Consider the following 16,322-nt stretch of genomic DNA (forward strand, 5'->3'; position numbering starts at 1 on the left):
ACTTCATCCAATTCACTCTTGCTACTAAACAACAAACACATACACTTGTATAAAAATATAAGTGAAAAGATTTTTTTGTTGTTGTTTTGTGGTGTTTTGACTCAAGGAGAAATTCAACTGTTCTAATTTAAGTTAGATATTCTATATTCTACTCCAAGCTGGTTAGTCTGGCAAATGAAGAGCTAATATCATCTGTGTAGCAGGCTAGCATAATATGATCTAATTTTGTATCTGGTGACTACTATAACTTAGCAGTTTTCCCCTTCCAGATTAAGGGCTTTCATTTTAATCCTAACAGTGTTCATAATGCCTTTCCCAACCCTAAATCTTCCTGGCAATGTAACTCTTGACTGTATTCATCCCCTAGAGTTCTCCTATGATTGTCAATAATCATTGACCCACATAATCATTTTTAAAGAAAATAATTATTAAAGAAATCTAAAGCAATAAAAGGAAACTCAATTTATACGTTATAAATAACTTAGTATTTGGTATTAGTGAAAACTGTCCAGTGTCCTCTGTTTTGGGAAAGAGTAATTTTCTCCTATCTTTGAAGAACCTATAGGCTTTTCAATGCAACCCAAAGGATACCTGAAATGCTTTGCAGCCTCTGTACCGGATAATGTTGTTGAAAGGATATATGCTTTCAAACAGCCTCATAGGTCAGAGCCCCATATAATGAGGCTCTCTGGACCCTCTAAAACAAACCCACATTTATTAAGATTGAAAAACACTAAAGGTGAACTGAAATATACTCCCAAAGCAGTACTATCATAGAAAGCAACTAATATACATCAGCATCAGTACAACTGTTTTAAGTTATCAAGTGTCTAACTAGAATTACATGGATTGATCTGATCAGTCATGCATACAATAAACACTTATTGGACCATGTGCCAGGCAGTGGACTAAGCGCTAGGGTTGTAAGCACTGTCAACTTTAGTAACGTTTTTCTTTTTCCGAAAGCAACACTTAACAATTCTCAGAGGTGCAGTCACTCCAAAACTGTAAGAAAATTCAACATCAACTCTATTATTCTCCTTTACTGCAAATGGGTAAATTAGCTTTTACGCCTAATTTCACTCTGGAATTTGATCAAATAACACGTGCACACAGGAGTGCACAGGCATACTCGTGTTCCCCGTAAGCATGCCTTTCCTATTTCTTTTTTTAAAAGTACCTCCCAAAAGACAGAAGACTAAAATATGAAGACTTCGGGGCCAGGCGCAGTGGCTCACACCTGTAATCCCAGCACTTTGGGAGGCCGAGGTGGGTGGATCGCCTGAGGTCAGGAGTTCGAGACAAGCCTGGCCAGCATGGTGAAACCCCGTCTCTACTAAAAATACAAAAATTAGCCAGGCATGGTGGCAGGCACCTGTAATCCCAGCTACTCGGGAGGCTGAGGCAGGAGAATCGCTTGAACCCAGGAGGTGGAGGTTGCAGTGAGCTGCGATCGTGCCACTGCACTCCAGCCTGGATGACTGAGCTAGACTCTATCCCCCAAAAAATTAAAAAATTAAAAATAAACAAATAAATGAAGACTTCAAATATCAGATTTTAAACTCTTGGAATATGGATTTGGATGATTTTAAAAATTGAAGTCTCTCACTGTCCTTCCCAATGTCCATTAATTCCAGGTGGTTTGCATAATTTTTTTTTAAAAAAGCAGGAGTCCTGAAATGGAGAACTCTCTTTCAAATATCCCTAAAATGTACTTAAGAACTTGAAGTAATCTAAAGCTCTGTTGCCTAGGCTGAAATGCAGTGGTGACATCACACCTCACTGCAGCCTTCACCTCCCAGGCTCAAGCAATGCTCCTAGCTCAGTCTCCTTACAGCTGGGACCACAGGCAAATGCCACCAAGCCCAGCTAATTTATTCTGTTTTGTAGAAATGGGGTCTCCCTATGTTGCCCAGGCTGTAAACCTAATGCTTAATAAACTTAACCTAAAGTCTAGCTCTGTAACAGTCCTCCCTTTATTTTCTAACACCACTAATATCTGAATATTTATAGATATGATGACAGAGGAGTAAAGGTCTCTCAGAGGGCCTGATCTCAATGTTGTAAACTCAGTTCCCACTCATGCTAATCTACAAGGACGTAGCTGTAATAAATGATGAATTATTAATGTCCTTGATATCATGTGGAGCCAGAGGTGCCATTAATGTAGTCGTTAAGTACCATCAGGGGTAAATTATTTATAGGATGTACAAAGCAATCACAACAGTTCGAAGAGAAAATCAAGTTCAGCAAGCTAATTGCAACAAAGTCCTACAGCAACAGAAATGGAGGGGTTTTCTTCTGCACAGTCACACATACATCAGAATCATCAACAATTTTGTTTTCAAGAATATGCAGCAATAATAGGCTGAACCAGGAACTTCAGCAACTTCTGACAAAGAGGCCCTTTGTAAAAGTTAAAGCATAAGAAAATATTGTATCTAATATTTTGGGTATGACAGTGCTTCATTTAGCCTGCATAATTTACGCTTCCTTTTGTGAATGGAAATCCTTGCCTTGTTAAGAGTGTACCTAGCATAATTTAGTTTTAAAGATAATACTCGGCCGGGCACAGTGTCTCACGCCTGTAATCACAGCACTTTGGGAGACCGAGGCGCGTGGATCACCTGAGGTCAGGAGTTCAAGACCAGCCTGGCCAACATGGTGAAACCCCATTTCTACTAAAAATACAAAAAATTAGCCAGGCGTGGTGGCGTGTGGCTGTAATCCCAGCTACTCAGAGGCTGAGATAGGAGAATCGCTTGAACAGGAGGCGGAAGTTGCCATGAGCCAAGATGGTGCCACTGCACACCAGCCTGAGCAACAAGAGTGAAACTATCTCAAAAAAAAAAAAAAAAAAAAAAAAAAAACCTCAGGGTTACCATTATAATCAATTACCATATTGTGATTTAACGTGCTTATGATCTTGAATATTCTTGGAGTAAACTGAACACAAGAATTCTAAAACAACTCTGAAAATTGTCTGCTCTTGTAAGTTGGCTTTTCCTCTACAACTAACAGCTTTACACTAAAAGCTCTCACTTCTTGGAACTTTCAGTCTTCCTTTCTGTAACAGGCTACTTAACTTTTTACAAAATTTGTTTCTAATCAATTGCCATAGGCTAGGAGACCCCACCTCCTGTTAGAACTATCTGAATTAGGAGTAAATGAGATCTGAGTCTTTTCCGTGAATAAATGCTTCCTGGAAGCATTTTTGCTTTGTGGTTGAACTAGAAATGGCTAGCTATATTGGATAAACATTAGGTAAAGATCTTCAGGATAGACCGGGCACAGTGGTTCACGCCTGTAATCCCAGCACTTTGGGAAGCCAAGGCGGGCGGATCACCTGAGGTCAGAAGTGCAGTGCGGGACCAGCCTGACCAACATGGGGAAACCCCGTCTCTACTAAAAATACAAAATTAGCCAGGCATGGTGGCGCATGCCTGTTAATCCCAGGTACTTGGGAGGCCGAAGCAGGAGAATCACTTGAACCCGGGAGGCGGAAGTTGCGGTGAGCAGAGATCCCACCATTGCACTCCAGCCTGGGCAACAAGAATGAAACTCTGTCTCAAAAAAACAAACAAACAAAAAAACATGAATTTAGTTACAAGTTGATTTACACCACACTTCACTACTGTTCCTCTGTTAATGGTTTAACTTTAAAACTGCTAATCACCCACTAGTTATTCTGGCAATTATTCTGCCAGTTATTTGTTACAAATAATGTAATTACAGTCTTTTTTGGGAAAGGCTGAGGAAGGCAAAAGGAGAAGAGATAGAGAATACAAATACCTTAAAAAACTGGTTTACAACAAAGTAAAGTTCAATTAACTATTCCATTCTCCAGGTTTTTCTGCCAAACATGAAATCAATAATTTGGATAGAGTGTAATTACTTAAATTGCTTTTATTTTTTATTTGCACCAACTGAATATTGTAACATTTTTCATGACTGAAATAATACAGAATAAATGTGTTGAGTCATTTTCTCTAGCATAGGAAATATAAGAATGCTTTCAGAGTATTTCTAAAAAACATTTTGCTAAGCCTTTACTTAATATGATGTGATCTTTTCTCAACTGGTTAAATGCCAGTTTTCCATCAGGATTGAAAGACCTTTAAAGAATAAAGCATATAAAATGTCATCCATCTAAGATGAAGGAAATGTATTTTCTAGCATTAGGAAACAAAGTGATTATCTTAATATACAAGTAATCCTTTGATTACTCATGTGCTGATTTTATTTGTTTTACATTGGAAAATGCAAAACATTTTTAATATAATGAAACATAATTAGGACATTAATCTCTACAAAAATAAACGGGTCCTTCAAAGCAGAAAATAATTTTAAAGAATTAAGTATGCCGGGCGCGGTGGCTCATGCCTGTAATCCCAGTACTTTGGGAGGCCGAGGCGGGCGGATCACAAGGTCAGGAGATCGAGACCATCTTGGCTAACACGGTGAAACCCCGTCTCTACTAAAAATATAAAAAATCAGCCGGGCATGGTGGCGGGTGCCTGTAGTCCCAGCTACTCGAGAGGCTGAGGCAGGAGAATGGCGTGAACCTGGGAGGCAGAGGTTGCAGTGAGCCGAGATTGCGCCACTGCACTCTAGCCTGGGTGACAGAACGAGACTCTGTCTCAGGAAAAAAAAAAAAAAAAAAAGAATTAAGTAAAGCACAGATTTCCTCAACTAACATTCAATAAGCAAAAATTGCTTATGGTTCAGTGGTTCTCCATCACGGCTGCACATTAGCCTCACTAGGGAAGATTAATATTGATAGTTAAGTCCCACCCCAGACCAAACAAATCAGAGAATCACCGGGATAAGGCCAATATTATTATTATTATTATTATTATTATTATACTTTAAGTTCTAGGGTACATGTGCACAATGTGAAGGTTTGTTACATATGTATACATGTGCCACACTGGTGTGCTGCATCCATTAACTCGTCATTTACATTAGGTATATCTCCTAATGCTATCCCTCCCCCCTCCCCCCACCCCACAACAGGCCCTGGCATTTGATGTTCCCCATCCTGTGTCCAAGTGTTCTCAACAATGGTATTTTGTAAAAGCTCTCCAAGCAACAGTCTAAGGTACAGGTGGGGCTGAGAACGTTACCAGTCCAGAAATCCATCTAATAACCCAAAGCCTGATGGGCAGAGGATGTTCTGAGTTCACATGAGATCTGGTGGCTTAAAAGTGTGCAGCTGGCCGGGCACAGTGGCTCACATCTGTAATCCCAGCACTTTGGATAGCCAGGGCAGGTGGATCACCTGAGGTCTGGAGTTCGAGACCAGCCTGGCCAACATGGAGAAACCCCGTCCCTACTAAAAATACAAAAATTAGCCGGGTGTGGTGGCACGTGCCTGTAATCCCAGCTACTCGGGAGGCTGAGGCAGGAGAATCGCTTAAACCCAGGAGGCAGAGGTTGCAGTGAGCCAAGATGGCACCACTGCACTCAAGCCTGGGCAACAGAACAAGACTCCGTCTCAAAAAAAAAAAAAAAAAAGTGAGCAGCCAGGTGTGGTGGCTCATGCCTGTAATCCCAGCTCTTTGGGAGGCTGAGGTGGGCAGATTACTAGAGTTCAGGAGTTCCAGACCTGGGAGACTCCATATCAAAAAAAAAAAAAAAAAAAAAAGTGTGCAGTAGCCAAGCATGGTGCCTCATATCTATAATGCCAGTAATTAGAAGGCTGAAGCAGGCAGACTGCTTGAGATTCAGAGTTCAAGACCAGCCCGGGCAACATGGTGAGACCCTGTCTCTATAAAATCTACACAAAATTAGCCAGGCATGGTGGCACACATCTGTAGTCCCAGCTACTTGGAAGGCTGAGGTGGGAGGATCCTCAAAGCCCAGGGAGGTTGAGGCTGCACTGAGCCATGATTGCAACACTGAACTCCAGCCTGGGCGTGGTGGCTCATGCCTGTAATCCCATCACTTTGGGAAGCCAAGGTGGGTGGATCACCTGAGGTCAGGAGTTTGAGACCAGTCTGGCCAACATGGCAAAACCCCATCTCTACTAAAAATATAAAATCATTAGTCAGGCATGGTGGCAAGCACCTGTAATCCCAGCTACTCAGGAGGCTGAGGCAGGAGAATTGCTTGAAACTGGGAGGTGGAGGTTGCAGTGAGCTGAGATCTCACCACTGCACTCCAGCCTGGGCAACAGAGAGAGACTTTGTCTCAAATAAATAAATAAATAAGAGACCCTGTCTCTAAATAAATAAATAATAGCGTGACACCTCCCCTACACAACTCTCTCTCTCACTCCTGCTTTTGCCATGTGAATTGCCTGCTCCCGCTTTGCCTTTGGCCACGAGTAAAAGCTCCCTGAGGCCTCACCAGAAGCCAAGCTGATGCCAGTGCCACACTTCCTGTACAGCCTACAGAACTGTGAGCCAGTTAAACTTCTTTTCTTTATAAATTACCCAGTCTGATTTAATTGTATATAGCAGTGCAAGAGACTAATACACCAGGGTATAATTGTGTAACAACCAAGCCCAGGTGATCTGTATCAGATCTGTATTAGATCAGATTTCTTTAGGCTCTCTTGTTGCAGATTTTCTTGTTCAGATATCTTATAAACTAACAAAAATGTCTTGAAGATATCACTAGATTTTAAAGGCTCACATTTGCTGTTTACCACTTCCCCAGATATACCAGGATAAAGAAGACAAAATATGTTAAAATCCTTAATACAGTGAAAGCATCGTATATGCTTTGAAATGACTGTTGCAAGTGAAACAGTTCATTGTAACAGTATCATGCAAGCCAGGGGCAAAGTATATTGGATTCTGGAAACATAGCAGCTTTTCCCACGCCTCATCCCCAATTTGGTTTAGGGATTTACTACGTCTTTTATTTACTTAATTTTTTTACTTGGCCACTAATATCCAGTTAAGGTGTTTCTTTTGCAAACTAAAACTGCTGTTTCTGCTACTGTCTAAAAAAGATAATCTTTCTATTACATGAGATTATGTGAGAGACATCCATAATACTTTTGAAGTATCTCAACTTTAGAAATGGGTGGCTGGAGGCCGAGCACAGTGGCTCACGCCTGTAATCCAGCACTTAGGGAGGCTGAGGTGGGCGGATCACCTGAGGTCAGGAGTTTGAGACCAGCCGGGCCAACATGGTAAAACCCCATCTCTACTAAAAATACAAAAATCAGTCAGGCATCGTGGCGGGTGCCTGTAATCCCAGCTACTCGGGAGGCTGAGGCAGGAGAATTGCTTGAACCCAGGAGACAGAGGCTGCACTGAGCTGAAATCACCCCACTGCATTCCAGCCAATCACGAGGTCAAGAGATCGAGACTATCCTGGCCAATATGGTGAAACCCCGTCTCTACTAAAAATACAAAAATTAGCTGGGTATGGTGGCACGTGCCTGTAGTCCCAGCTACTTGGGCGACAGAGCAGGACTCTGTCTCAAAAAATTAAAAAAAAAAATAGAAATGGGTGACCAGTATACAGTTTCAGACCACTAAAAACACCTCCATCTACAGCTGTCAGCCATCATGACACTGCATGCAACTACTTATTCATTAATATTTAGTAACTATCTAATGGAGGCTGCAAGGCTCTATAAAAACAAAGATAAGGAAAAAATGAAAGATTACTTGTGGATACGTTTTTCCGAATTTTGAGGCAATTAGACGAAACATCCCAGATGCAGAGTCAGATGGGAACCAGAGTTAGTAATAACTTTTTGGGCCAGGCGCAGTGGCTCATGCGTGGAATCCCAGCACTTTGGGAGGCCAAGGTAGGCAGATCACGAGGTCAGGAGTTTGAGGCCAGCCTGGCCAACATGGTGAAACCTCGTCTCTAGTAAAAATACAAAAATTAGCCAGGCGTGTGGTGCATGCCTGTAATCCCAGCTACTCAGGAGGCTGAGGCAGGAGAACCCCTTGAACCCAGGAAGCAGAGGTTGCAGTGAGCCAACATTGCGCCATTGCACTCCAGCCTGGGCAACAAGAGCAAAATTCCGTCTCAAAAAAAAAAAAAAACAAAACTTTCAGTGTTCCCATATTTAGAATTTTTCTTTGTTTAAAAAGATGATTTTGAAATAATTAGCTGAGATAATGCCCTGATTCATTCACAACATTTACTATGGATAATGAGGTACCTTGAAAAGAAACCACATAGTAAGGTAGTTAAAAGACCAGAAGCAGGCCGGGCACAGTGGCTCACGCCTGTAATCCCAGCACTTTGGGAGGCCGAGACGGGTGGATCATGAGGTCAGGAGACCAAGACCATCCTGGCTAACACGGTGAAACCGCGTCCTACTGAAAATACAAAAAATTAGCCGGGCGTGGTGGTAGGTGCCTGTAGTCCCAGCTACTCCAGAGGCTGAGGCAGGAGAATGGCGTGAACCTGGAAGGCGGAGCTTGCAGTGAGCCGAGATTGCGCCACTGCACTCCAGCCTGGGCAACAGAGCGAGACTCTGTCTCCAAAAAAATAAATAAATAAAAAAGACCAGAAGCAAATGAGAATGGGTTGCTTTAACTTGTTTTAAAATTTCTCCTGATAGGCTGGGGGCAGTGGCTCACGCCTGTAATCCCAGCACTTTGGAAGGCCAAAGTGGGCCAATCATGAGGTCAGGAGTTGGAGACCAGCCTGGCCAACATGGTGAAACCCCGTCTCTACTAAAAATACAAAAATTAGCTGGGTGAGGTGGTACGTGCCTGTAGTCCCAGCTACTTGGGAGGCTGAGGCAGGAGAATCGCTTGAACCTGGGAGGCGGAGGTTGCAGTGAGCCGAGATTGTGCCACTGCACTCCAGCCTGGCGACAGAGCAAGATTCCGTCTCAAAAAAAAAAAAAAAAAAAAAAATTCGGGCCAGGTGCAGTGGTTCACACCTGTAATCCCAGCACTTTGGGAGACTGAGGCAGGCGGATCACGAGGTAAGGAGTTCGAGATCAGTCTGGCCAACATGGTGAAGCCCCGTCTTGACTAAAAATACAAAAATTAGCTAGGCATGGTGGTGGGCGCCTGTAATCCCAGCTACTTGGGAGGCTGAAGCAGAATCGCTTGAACTCAGGTGGCAGTGAGCCGAGATTGTGCCACTCCACTCTAGCCTGGGCAACAGAGCAAGACTCCGCCTCAAAAAAAAAAAAAAAAAAAAGATTTCTCCTGATTTCCCTCCAAAGGTATAACCTTTCTTTTTTCTTTTCTTTTTTTTTTTTTTTTTTTTTTTTTGAGATGGAGTCTTGCTCTGTTGCTAGAGTGCAGTGGTCTCAGCTCACTACAACCTCTGCCTCCCGGGCTCAAGCAATTCTCCTGCCTCAGCCTCCAGAGTAACTGGGATTACAGGCACCCGCCACCACGGCTGGCTAATTTTTGTATTTTTAGTAGACATGGGGTTTCACCATCTTAGCCAGGCTGATCTCGAACTCCTGACCTCGTGATGTACCTGCCTCTGCCTCCCAAAGTGCTGGGATTACAGGTGTGAGCACTGTGCCCGGCCATCTGTACCTTTTTTAAAGGGGCTCATTTTCTTTCTCTTTTTTTTTTTTTTTTAAATAGGATCTTGCTCTATCTCCCAGGCTGGAATACAGCGGCACGATTTCGGCTCATTACAACCTCTGCCTCCCAGGCTCAAGCAATCCTCCTACCTCAGCCCCCCAAGTAACTGGGACTAGAGGTGTGTACCAGCATACCTGGCTAACTGTTGCACTTTTTTTGACAGACAGTGGGTTGTGCCACGTTGCCCAGCCTAATCTTGAACTCCTAGGCTCCAGTGATCAGCCGGCCTCAGCTTCCGAAAGTGCTGGGATTACAGGCGTGAGCCACTGCACCAGGTCACAGGGCTCATTTTCAATTTACCAACTTGTGGTTTAAAGCTATTAAAGTAGATTACTTTTACATTTCAGCTAGATTATCCAACCGCAAGTTACAAAGTTATCTCAAAAAATTTTGCCTCCTCTGGCCGGTTGTGGTGGCTCACAACTGTAATCCCAACACTTTGGGAGGCCGAAGTGGGCAGATCACCTGAGGTTGGGAGTTCGAGACCAGCCTGACCAACATGAAGAAACCCCATCTCTACTAAAAATACAAAATTAGCTGGGCGTGGTGGTGCATGCCTGTAATCCCAGCTACTCGGGAGGCTGAGGCAGGAGAAGCGTTTGAACCTGGGAGGCGGAGGTTGCAGTGAGCTGAGACTGGACCATTGCACTCCAGCCTAGGCAACAAGAATGAAACTATTCCATCTCAAAAAAAAAAAAAAAAAAAAAAGTAGAAAGGAACTGCAAATGATCTGCCCCTTTAGGAAGGAAATATGAAATACAGGCAAAGCTATGAAGTTTTTGCTTGACATCACACAAGTCATTGCTAGTGAGCTCATACTCTTTTAAGGGATCAAGACTAAATCCATGGGAGGCCGAGGTGGATGGATCACCTGAGGTCAGGAGTTCAAGACCAGCCTGGCCAACATGGTGAAACCCCGTCTCTACTAAAAATACAAAAATTAGCCTGGCGTGGTGGTGGGCACCGGTAATCCCAGCTACTTGGGAGACTAAGGCAGGAGAATCGCTCAAACCCAGGAGGCGGGGGTTGCAGCGAACCAAGATCCCACCACTACACTCCAGCCTGGGCAACACAGCAAGACTCCATCTGAAAAAAAAAAAAAGACTAAATCCACATGTTAATAGTAAAAACATAAAGACACATGCACACGTATGTTTACTGTGGCACTATTCACAATAGCAAAGACTTTGAACCAACCCAAATGTCCATCAGTGATAGACTGGATTAAGAAAATGTGGCACATATACACCATGGAATACTATGCAGCCATAAAAAAGGATGAGTTCATATCCTTTGAAGGGACATGGATGAAGCTGGAAACCATCATTCTCAGCAAACTATTGCAAGGACAAAAAACCAAACACCACATGTTCTCACTCATAGGTGGGAAATGAACAATAAGAACACATGGACACAGGAAGGGGAACATCACACATCGGAGCCTGTCATGGGGTGGAGGGAGGGGGGAGGGATAGCATTAGGAGATATACCTAATGTAAATGACGAGTTAATGGGTGCAGCACACCAACATGGCACATGTATACATATGTAACAAACCTGCAAGTTGTGCACATGTACCCTAGAACTTAAAGTAGAATAAATAAATAAATAAATAGTGAAAACATTTTGCCAGGGTTACTAAAATAGCTACAGAGGTTGAAGCTCAAGTCACACATGGAAAGACTTCCCTAGAGCTATTCAACATAAGCTTATGTCCTCTATGCTAAAAAACGAATCTGTTCACAACTATTATAAAGAAACAAATGCAAACAAATTTTAAACAATTATAATGAAAATAGAAAGAACTAAAAAACTATAGGTAACTAAGTATATATATAATTCAATAAATTAATCAAGTACAGCACTGGTTCCCAATACTGATCCAAGACAAAATTTTTAGCAGCTGGCCAGGCACAGTGGCTAATGCCTGTAATCCTAGCACTTTGGGAGGCCAAGGTGGGCGGATCACCTGAGGTCAGGAGTTCGAGACCAGCCTGGCCAACATGGCAAAACCCCTTCTCTACTAAAAATACAAAAATTAGCTGGGCATGGTGGAGGGCGCCTATAATCCCTACTTAGGAAGCTGAGGCAGGAGAATCACTTGAACCCAGGCGACAGAGGTTGCAGTGAGCCGAGATCAGGCTGCTTCACTCCAGCCTGGGCGAAGGTGAGAAACTCCATCTCAAAAAAAAAAAGAAAAAAAATTTAACAGTCTACAGTGAAATAAAACAGTAAGGAAAAGGTTACTTTTATTTCATAAAGCTAAATCTATATAATCTATAGAAGCGTCCTTAACCCTAAAAATACATACTTCTTAATGTTTTGGTACTATCGTGAAATGACCAAGACAACACATCACTGGGGGAAAGGGGTTCTAACAAAGTTACTTTGCAAAATAAGAAGTTGAGTCATAAACCTAGCCTTTCAATGCTGTGTATGTGTGTGTAATCAGAACAACGTGAAACAGAGCTCTATACCCACAGAGAACCCAGTCAAGCTCTGAATGATCAAATACTATTCTAGAGAGTTTCTCACACAGAGAAGCATAAAGACAGTATCTGAGTATGTTTCCAAAAATCAGTATTAATGAATTTTGTCCATAATCATTTTGATGGTCACAAGTTTGAGCATATATTTGAATCCCTAATATATTTAAAGCATTACATGTATTTCAACATTCAAAATTACATAAAGAAACCCAAATGTACTGGGTGGTTTTATAGCTAAAGGCAACTGCTGAAGAATGTTTCATTTCTCAATTTAAAATAGTACGGTACTATCTTTTAATATTCTAAGAGTTCTACCAATGTAAGACTTCCATCCAATTACATTTCTACAACTGAATTGTTCTCTAAGTCATTTCACTTCAACTGAAAATGTCATTTCATTATAGGACATTAAAAATTCTGAATGTCACTTGGCTCTAGGCAATTGGTCTTGATTAAACAAAAATCAAACCTTAACACAAAAATATATCTTACATAAAATTACTTCTAAATGTTTACCAACCAACGGAGAATCTTAAATGTAGGCCCGGCTGTGGCCAAGCGCAGTGGCTCGTGCCTGTAATCCTAGCACTTTGGGAGGCCAAGGTGGGCAGATCACCTGAGGTCAGGAGTTCAAGACCAGCCTGGCCAACATGGTGAAACCCCGTCTCTACTGAAAATACAAAAATTAGGTGGGCATACTGGCTCAAGTCTGTAAACCCAGCTACCTGGGAGTCTGAGGCAGGAGAATCACTGGAACCCAGGAGGCAGAGGCTGCACTGAGCTGAGATCGTGCCACTGCACTCCAGCCTGGGTGACAGAGCAAGACTCTCTCTTAAATAAAAAAATTTAAAAAAAAGTAGGCCAGGCCGGGCTTGGTGGCTCATGCTTGTAACCCCAGCACTTTGGGAGGCTGAGGTGGGTGGATCACCTGACATCAGGAGTTTAAGACCAGACTGGCCAACATGGTGAAACCCCACCTCTACTAAAAATATGAAAAATTAGCCAGGCATGGTAGCGCACGCCTGTAATCCCAGCTACTTGGGAGGCTGAAGCAGGAGAATCGCTTGAACCTGGGAAGCAGAGGTTGCAGTGAGCCGAGGTCACACCATTGCACTCCAGCCTGGGCAACAAGAGCGCGACTCCATCTCAAAAAAAAAAAAAAAAAAAAAGTATAGGCCACATTCATTTCAATTACAGCTAAATGAAGCTGTTTTGTCAAATCTGTGCCAGACTTATTGTTATAATCAGATAGCTCTTCCAAGAATGTCTTAGAAAAAGGCACTTGCTGCATAACAAAGAGGCTGTGCTAGGTTTAACTGACACTACACTGCACACTGATAGTTGTTTTTAAATTTGGGTCAATAAAACCAGAAGTGACTACAGGTGTCACTACCATGAAAGAGAAAGCATCTTACTACACTGCAGTTCTATGTTTACTAAAAGATTTGATTATTTATGTTAATTTTTTCAATGACTACGAGGTAGCTTTCTTTCCTATCTGTGCTAACCTATTTGCAAATATATAAATACTTCTTAACCTCCGCAACACCTCTTATTTGTATTCTATTTCCAATAAAAATCCAAGCAGCCTCTCATATTTTAATTGCACTTCAACCTATTTTTTTAGTGATGACTCCTTTTTTTTTTTTTGAGACAGAGTTTCACTCTTGTTGCCCAGGCTGGAGTGCAATGGCACGATCTCGGATCACCCCAACCTCGCCCTCCCGGGTTCAAGTGATTCTCCTGCCTCAGGGTGTAGCTAGTATTACAAGCACGCGCCACCACACCCAGCTAACTTTGCATTTTTAGTAGAGATGGGGTTTCTCCATGTTGGTCAGGTTGGTCTCGAACTCCCAACCTTAGGTGATCCGCCCGCCTCAGCCTCCCAGAGTGCTGGGATTACAAGCGTGAGCCACCGCACCCGGCCCCTCTTCCTCCCCGACCCCCGCTCCCCCCAGACGGAGTCTCGCTCTGTTTTCAGGCTGGAGTGCAGTGGCGTGATCTCAGCTCACTGCAACCTCCACCTCCCGGGTTCAAGCGATTCTCCTGCCTCAGCCTCCCGAGTAGCTGGGACTACAGGCGCGCACCACCACACCCAGCTAATTTTTTTGTATTTTTAGTAGAGACAGGGTTTCACCATGTTGGCCAGGATGGTCTCGATCTCTTGACCTCGTGATCGGCCCGCCTCGGCCTCCCAAAGTGCTGGGATTACAGGCGTGAGCCACTGCGCCTGGCCCAGTGATGACTCTTTCTTAACGACTCCATCAGAAATCTGTCAGTTAATAAACGTGCTGCTCAGTTAGTGACGAGAAATAACTGTATGTTAGTGGTTAAGAAGCCCCATAATTGCAGCATTTAATACCTGCTGTTGTTCCTAATACCACCAGGCTGACTCAGACTAAGGAGCCCTCCAAGTTCCACTGTCTAATAAAGACCTGTCAAAGTGAAAACTCAACAGTGGAAACTCCAGAATTCATTCAACCGTTGTACCTGCTTTACATACATAAATAAGCAGAACTGATTTTTGGGTTCTTTGCCACAAGAAGATGCGCTGAAAACAAAGCATCAAATGGTTCTGCAAAAAATACTCCTCCTCTTTACAGTGAAGTTTAAATTAGATCAAGAATGCTACTTACAAAGATATTCTGAATTACAGGATCTCCTGATTCATCATAATGAACTTTTCAACCCTGTTAAGTATCAAAACTGCAACACAAAATCAGCCAACATGCGAACTAAGGACTAAAGACAGTTCATAGGTCTTTGGCGATTGTGATTATAAAATCACGTGCCTGAGGACCACTAAGTCTGAGGTACACACCAAATAATGCAGCTCAAAATAAGCAGAAAGCACTGTTCCGTGCTCAACCCACCCCCCGCCCCACCAACCATCCAAAGTCAATGCTGGTGCCCAGGACCCGTGAGTCCTTACCATTAAATATGCCGGCCCCATTTCCTCCCCAGTTGAGGAAATCACAGACTCCTTGGCCCCAAGAATCTTAACCCTCGTCTTCATACAATTCTCCAGAAACCTTAACACCGGCTTTTTCAGGCTCCCACCACCTAAAACAAAGTTCATAAAATCCTGACGGCAGTTTCCTTCAGAGCTTAGGCTCTCGACCACACCCTCCGACCAGGCCTGTCTCCCTCCTGCCTGCCCCCTGTAGAGGGAAGGCTCCCCCTCCTTTTGGTCACTCTGCCTGGCCGCTCTACTCACAGGATAGCGGTGTCGGGGGGCAGCAAGCCCGACAGCGCCCTCCAGCTCGGTGCGGGCAATTTCCTGCGACTGCAGTCCAGGAGAGGAATACGGCAGGAGCAGGGCGCGGGGCAGAGACCTGCTCCGGCGGCGGGCAACAGGAGGAGAGCGGTCTGGGCAATGAAGAGTAACCGAGAAAGCAATCTAGATCGACAACCCAGCAACTGCTATTCCGGGACGCCTAGGGGCGCCGGCGCCATTTTCCCCCTGGACCTGGACGTGGCCTAGAAGAGCTGCCTGCTAGAAAAGGAGGATCGGCGGAGAAGCTCAGCAGAGATGCTCGGCGGCTGCACTGTCTCCCGAAGCCCCGGCTGCAGGCTGTACCATCTAAAGGCATGCAAGGAGCAGACGCAGCGCGACAGCGGGGTCGACGGCCTGGGACACACGGCCTGACGGACACTTCTCGTCCGCCCCTCCCCACGGCGCAACGTCCTCACGCACAGGGGCCAGCCAATCGGTGCCATAAGATGAGGTTGCGCCCGGGGCGGAACTCAGTGAGGGGGCGGGGCCAGACGCAGCCGAGTTTCTTGAGGAGAAGGACTTTAAAGCGTTCAGGGATTTTAGCTGCCGCTGTGGAGTTCCGCCGCTGTTCTTCCGCTGGAGGGCGCAGTAGTTCCTTAAGAGGGAATGGTGCGGCGAATAGCTGTGAGTTCAAAGTCCTGACTACAGGTATATCTACTGTAGTAGAAAAGGATCTTTTATTTGCTCTAGGCTTTAAGAAAGGGGAGTGGCAGAAGGGCTGCCTTCCAAGTCGCACACACGAATGGGTCACGGGAGCTTCTATCCTGGCTTTGGCCAGATCGGCCTCCAGAGCCGAGCTCGAGCCTCTTCTGCCCCCTGCTGCTTGGCTGTAGCCCCTGCTCTTCTGCAAGTAGGCGGCAACTACCATTTGCATAAGATCAATATCACTCTCTGTTAATGGCCTTGTAAGCTCCTGAAGGCAGAGGCCCTGTTTCTTCATCGGTGCACCTCCACCTTTTGTTCTAGCTTGGAGTTCAATAAATTTTGGTGGGACTGCACCTGCATGTCTATATAAGGGAAATA

General features: G+C 44.1%; 1 protein-coding gene across 1 annotated transcript in view; it reads right to left on the minus strand.

Annotated features, from left to right (window-relative positions):
* Window positions 1-15,713, minus strand: part of LOC104004057 (leucine-rich repeats and immunoglobulin-like domains protein 2) — a 44,751-nt gene extending 29,038 nt beyond the window's left edge. The window contains 1 exon segment of the mRNA XM_063808499.1: window positions 15,240-15,713. Within this exon segment, the coding sequence (XP_063664569.1) occupies window positions 15,240-15,478 (239 nt within the window). The 5' untranslated portion in view covers window positions 15,479-15,713.
* Window positions 15,714-16,322: the final 609 nt, after the last annotated feature.

Source organism: Pan troglodytes, chromosome 1 (assembly GCF_028858775.2).
Source record: "Pan troglodytes isolate AG18354 chromosome 1, NHGRI_mPanTro3-v2.0_pri, whole genome shotgun sequence".
NCBI lineage: Eukaryota > Metazoa > Chordata > Mammalia > Primates > Hominidae > Pan > Pan troglodytes.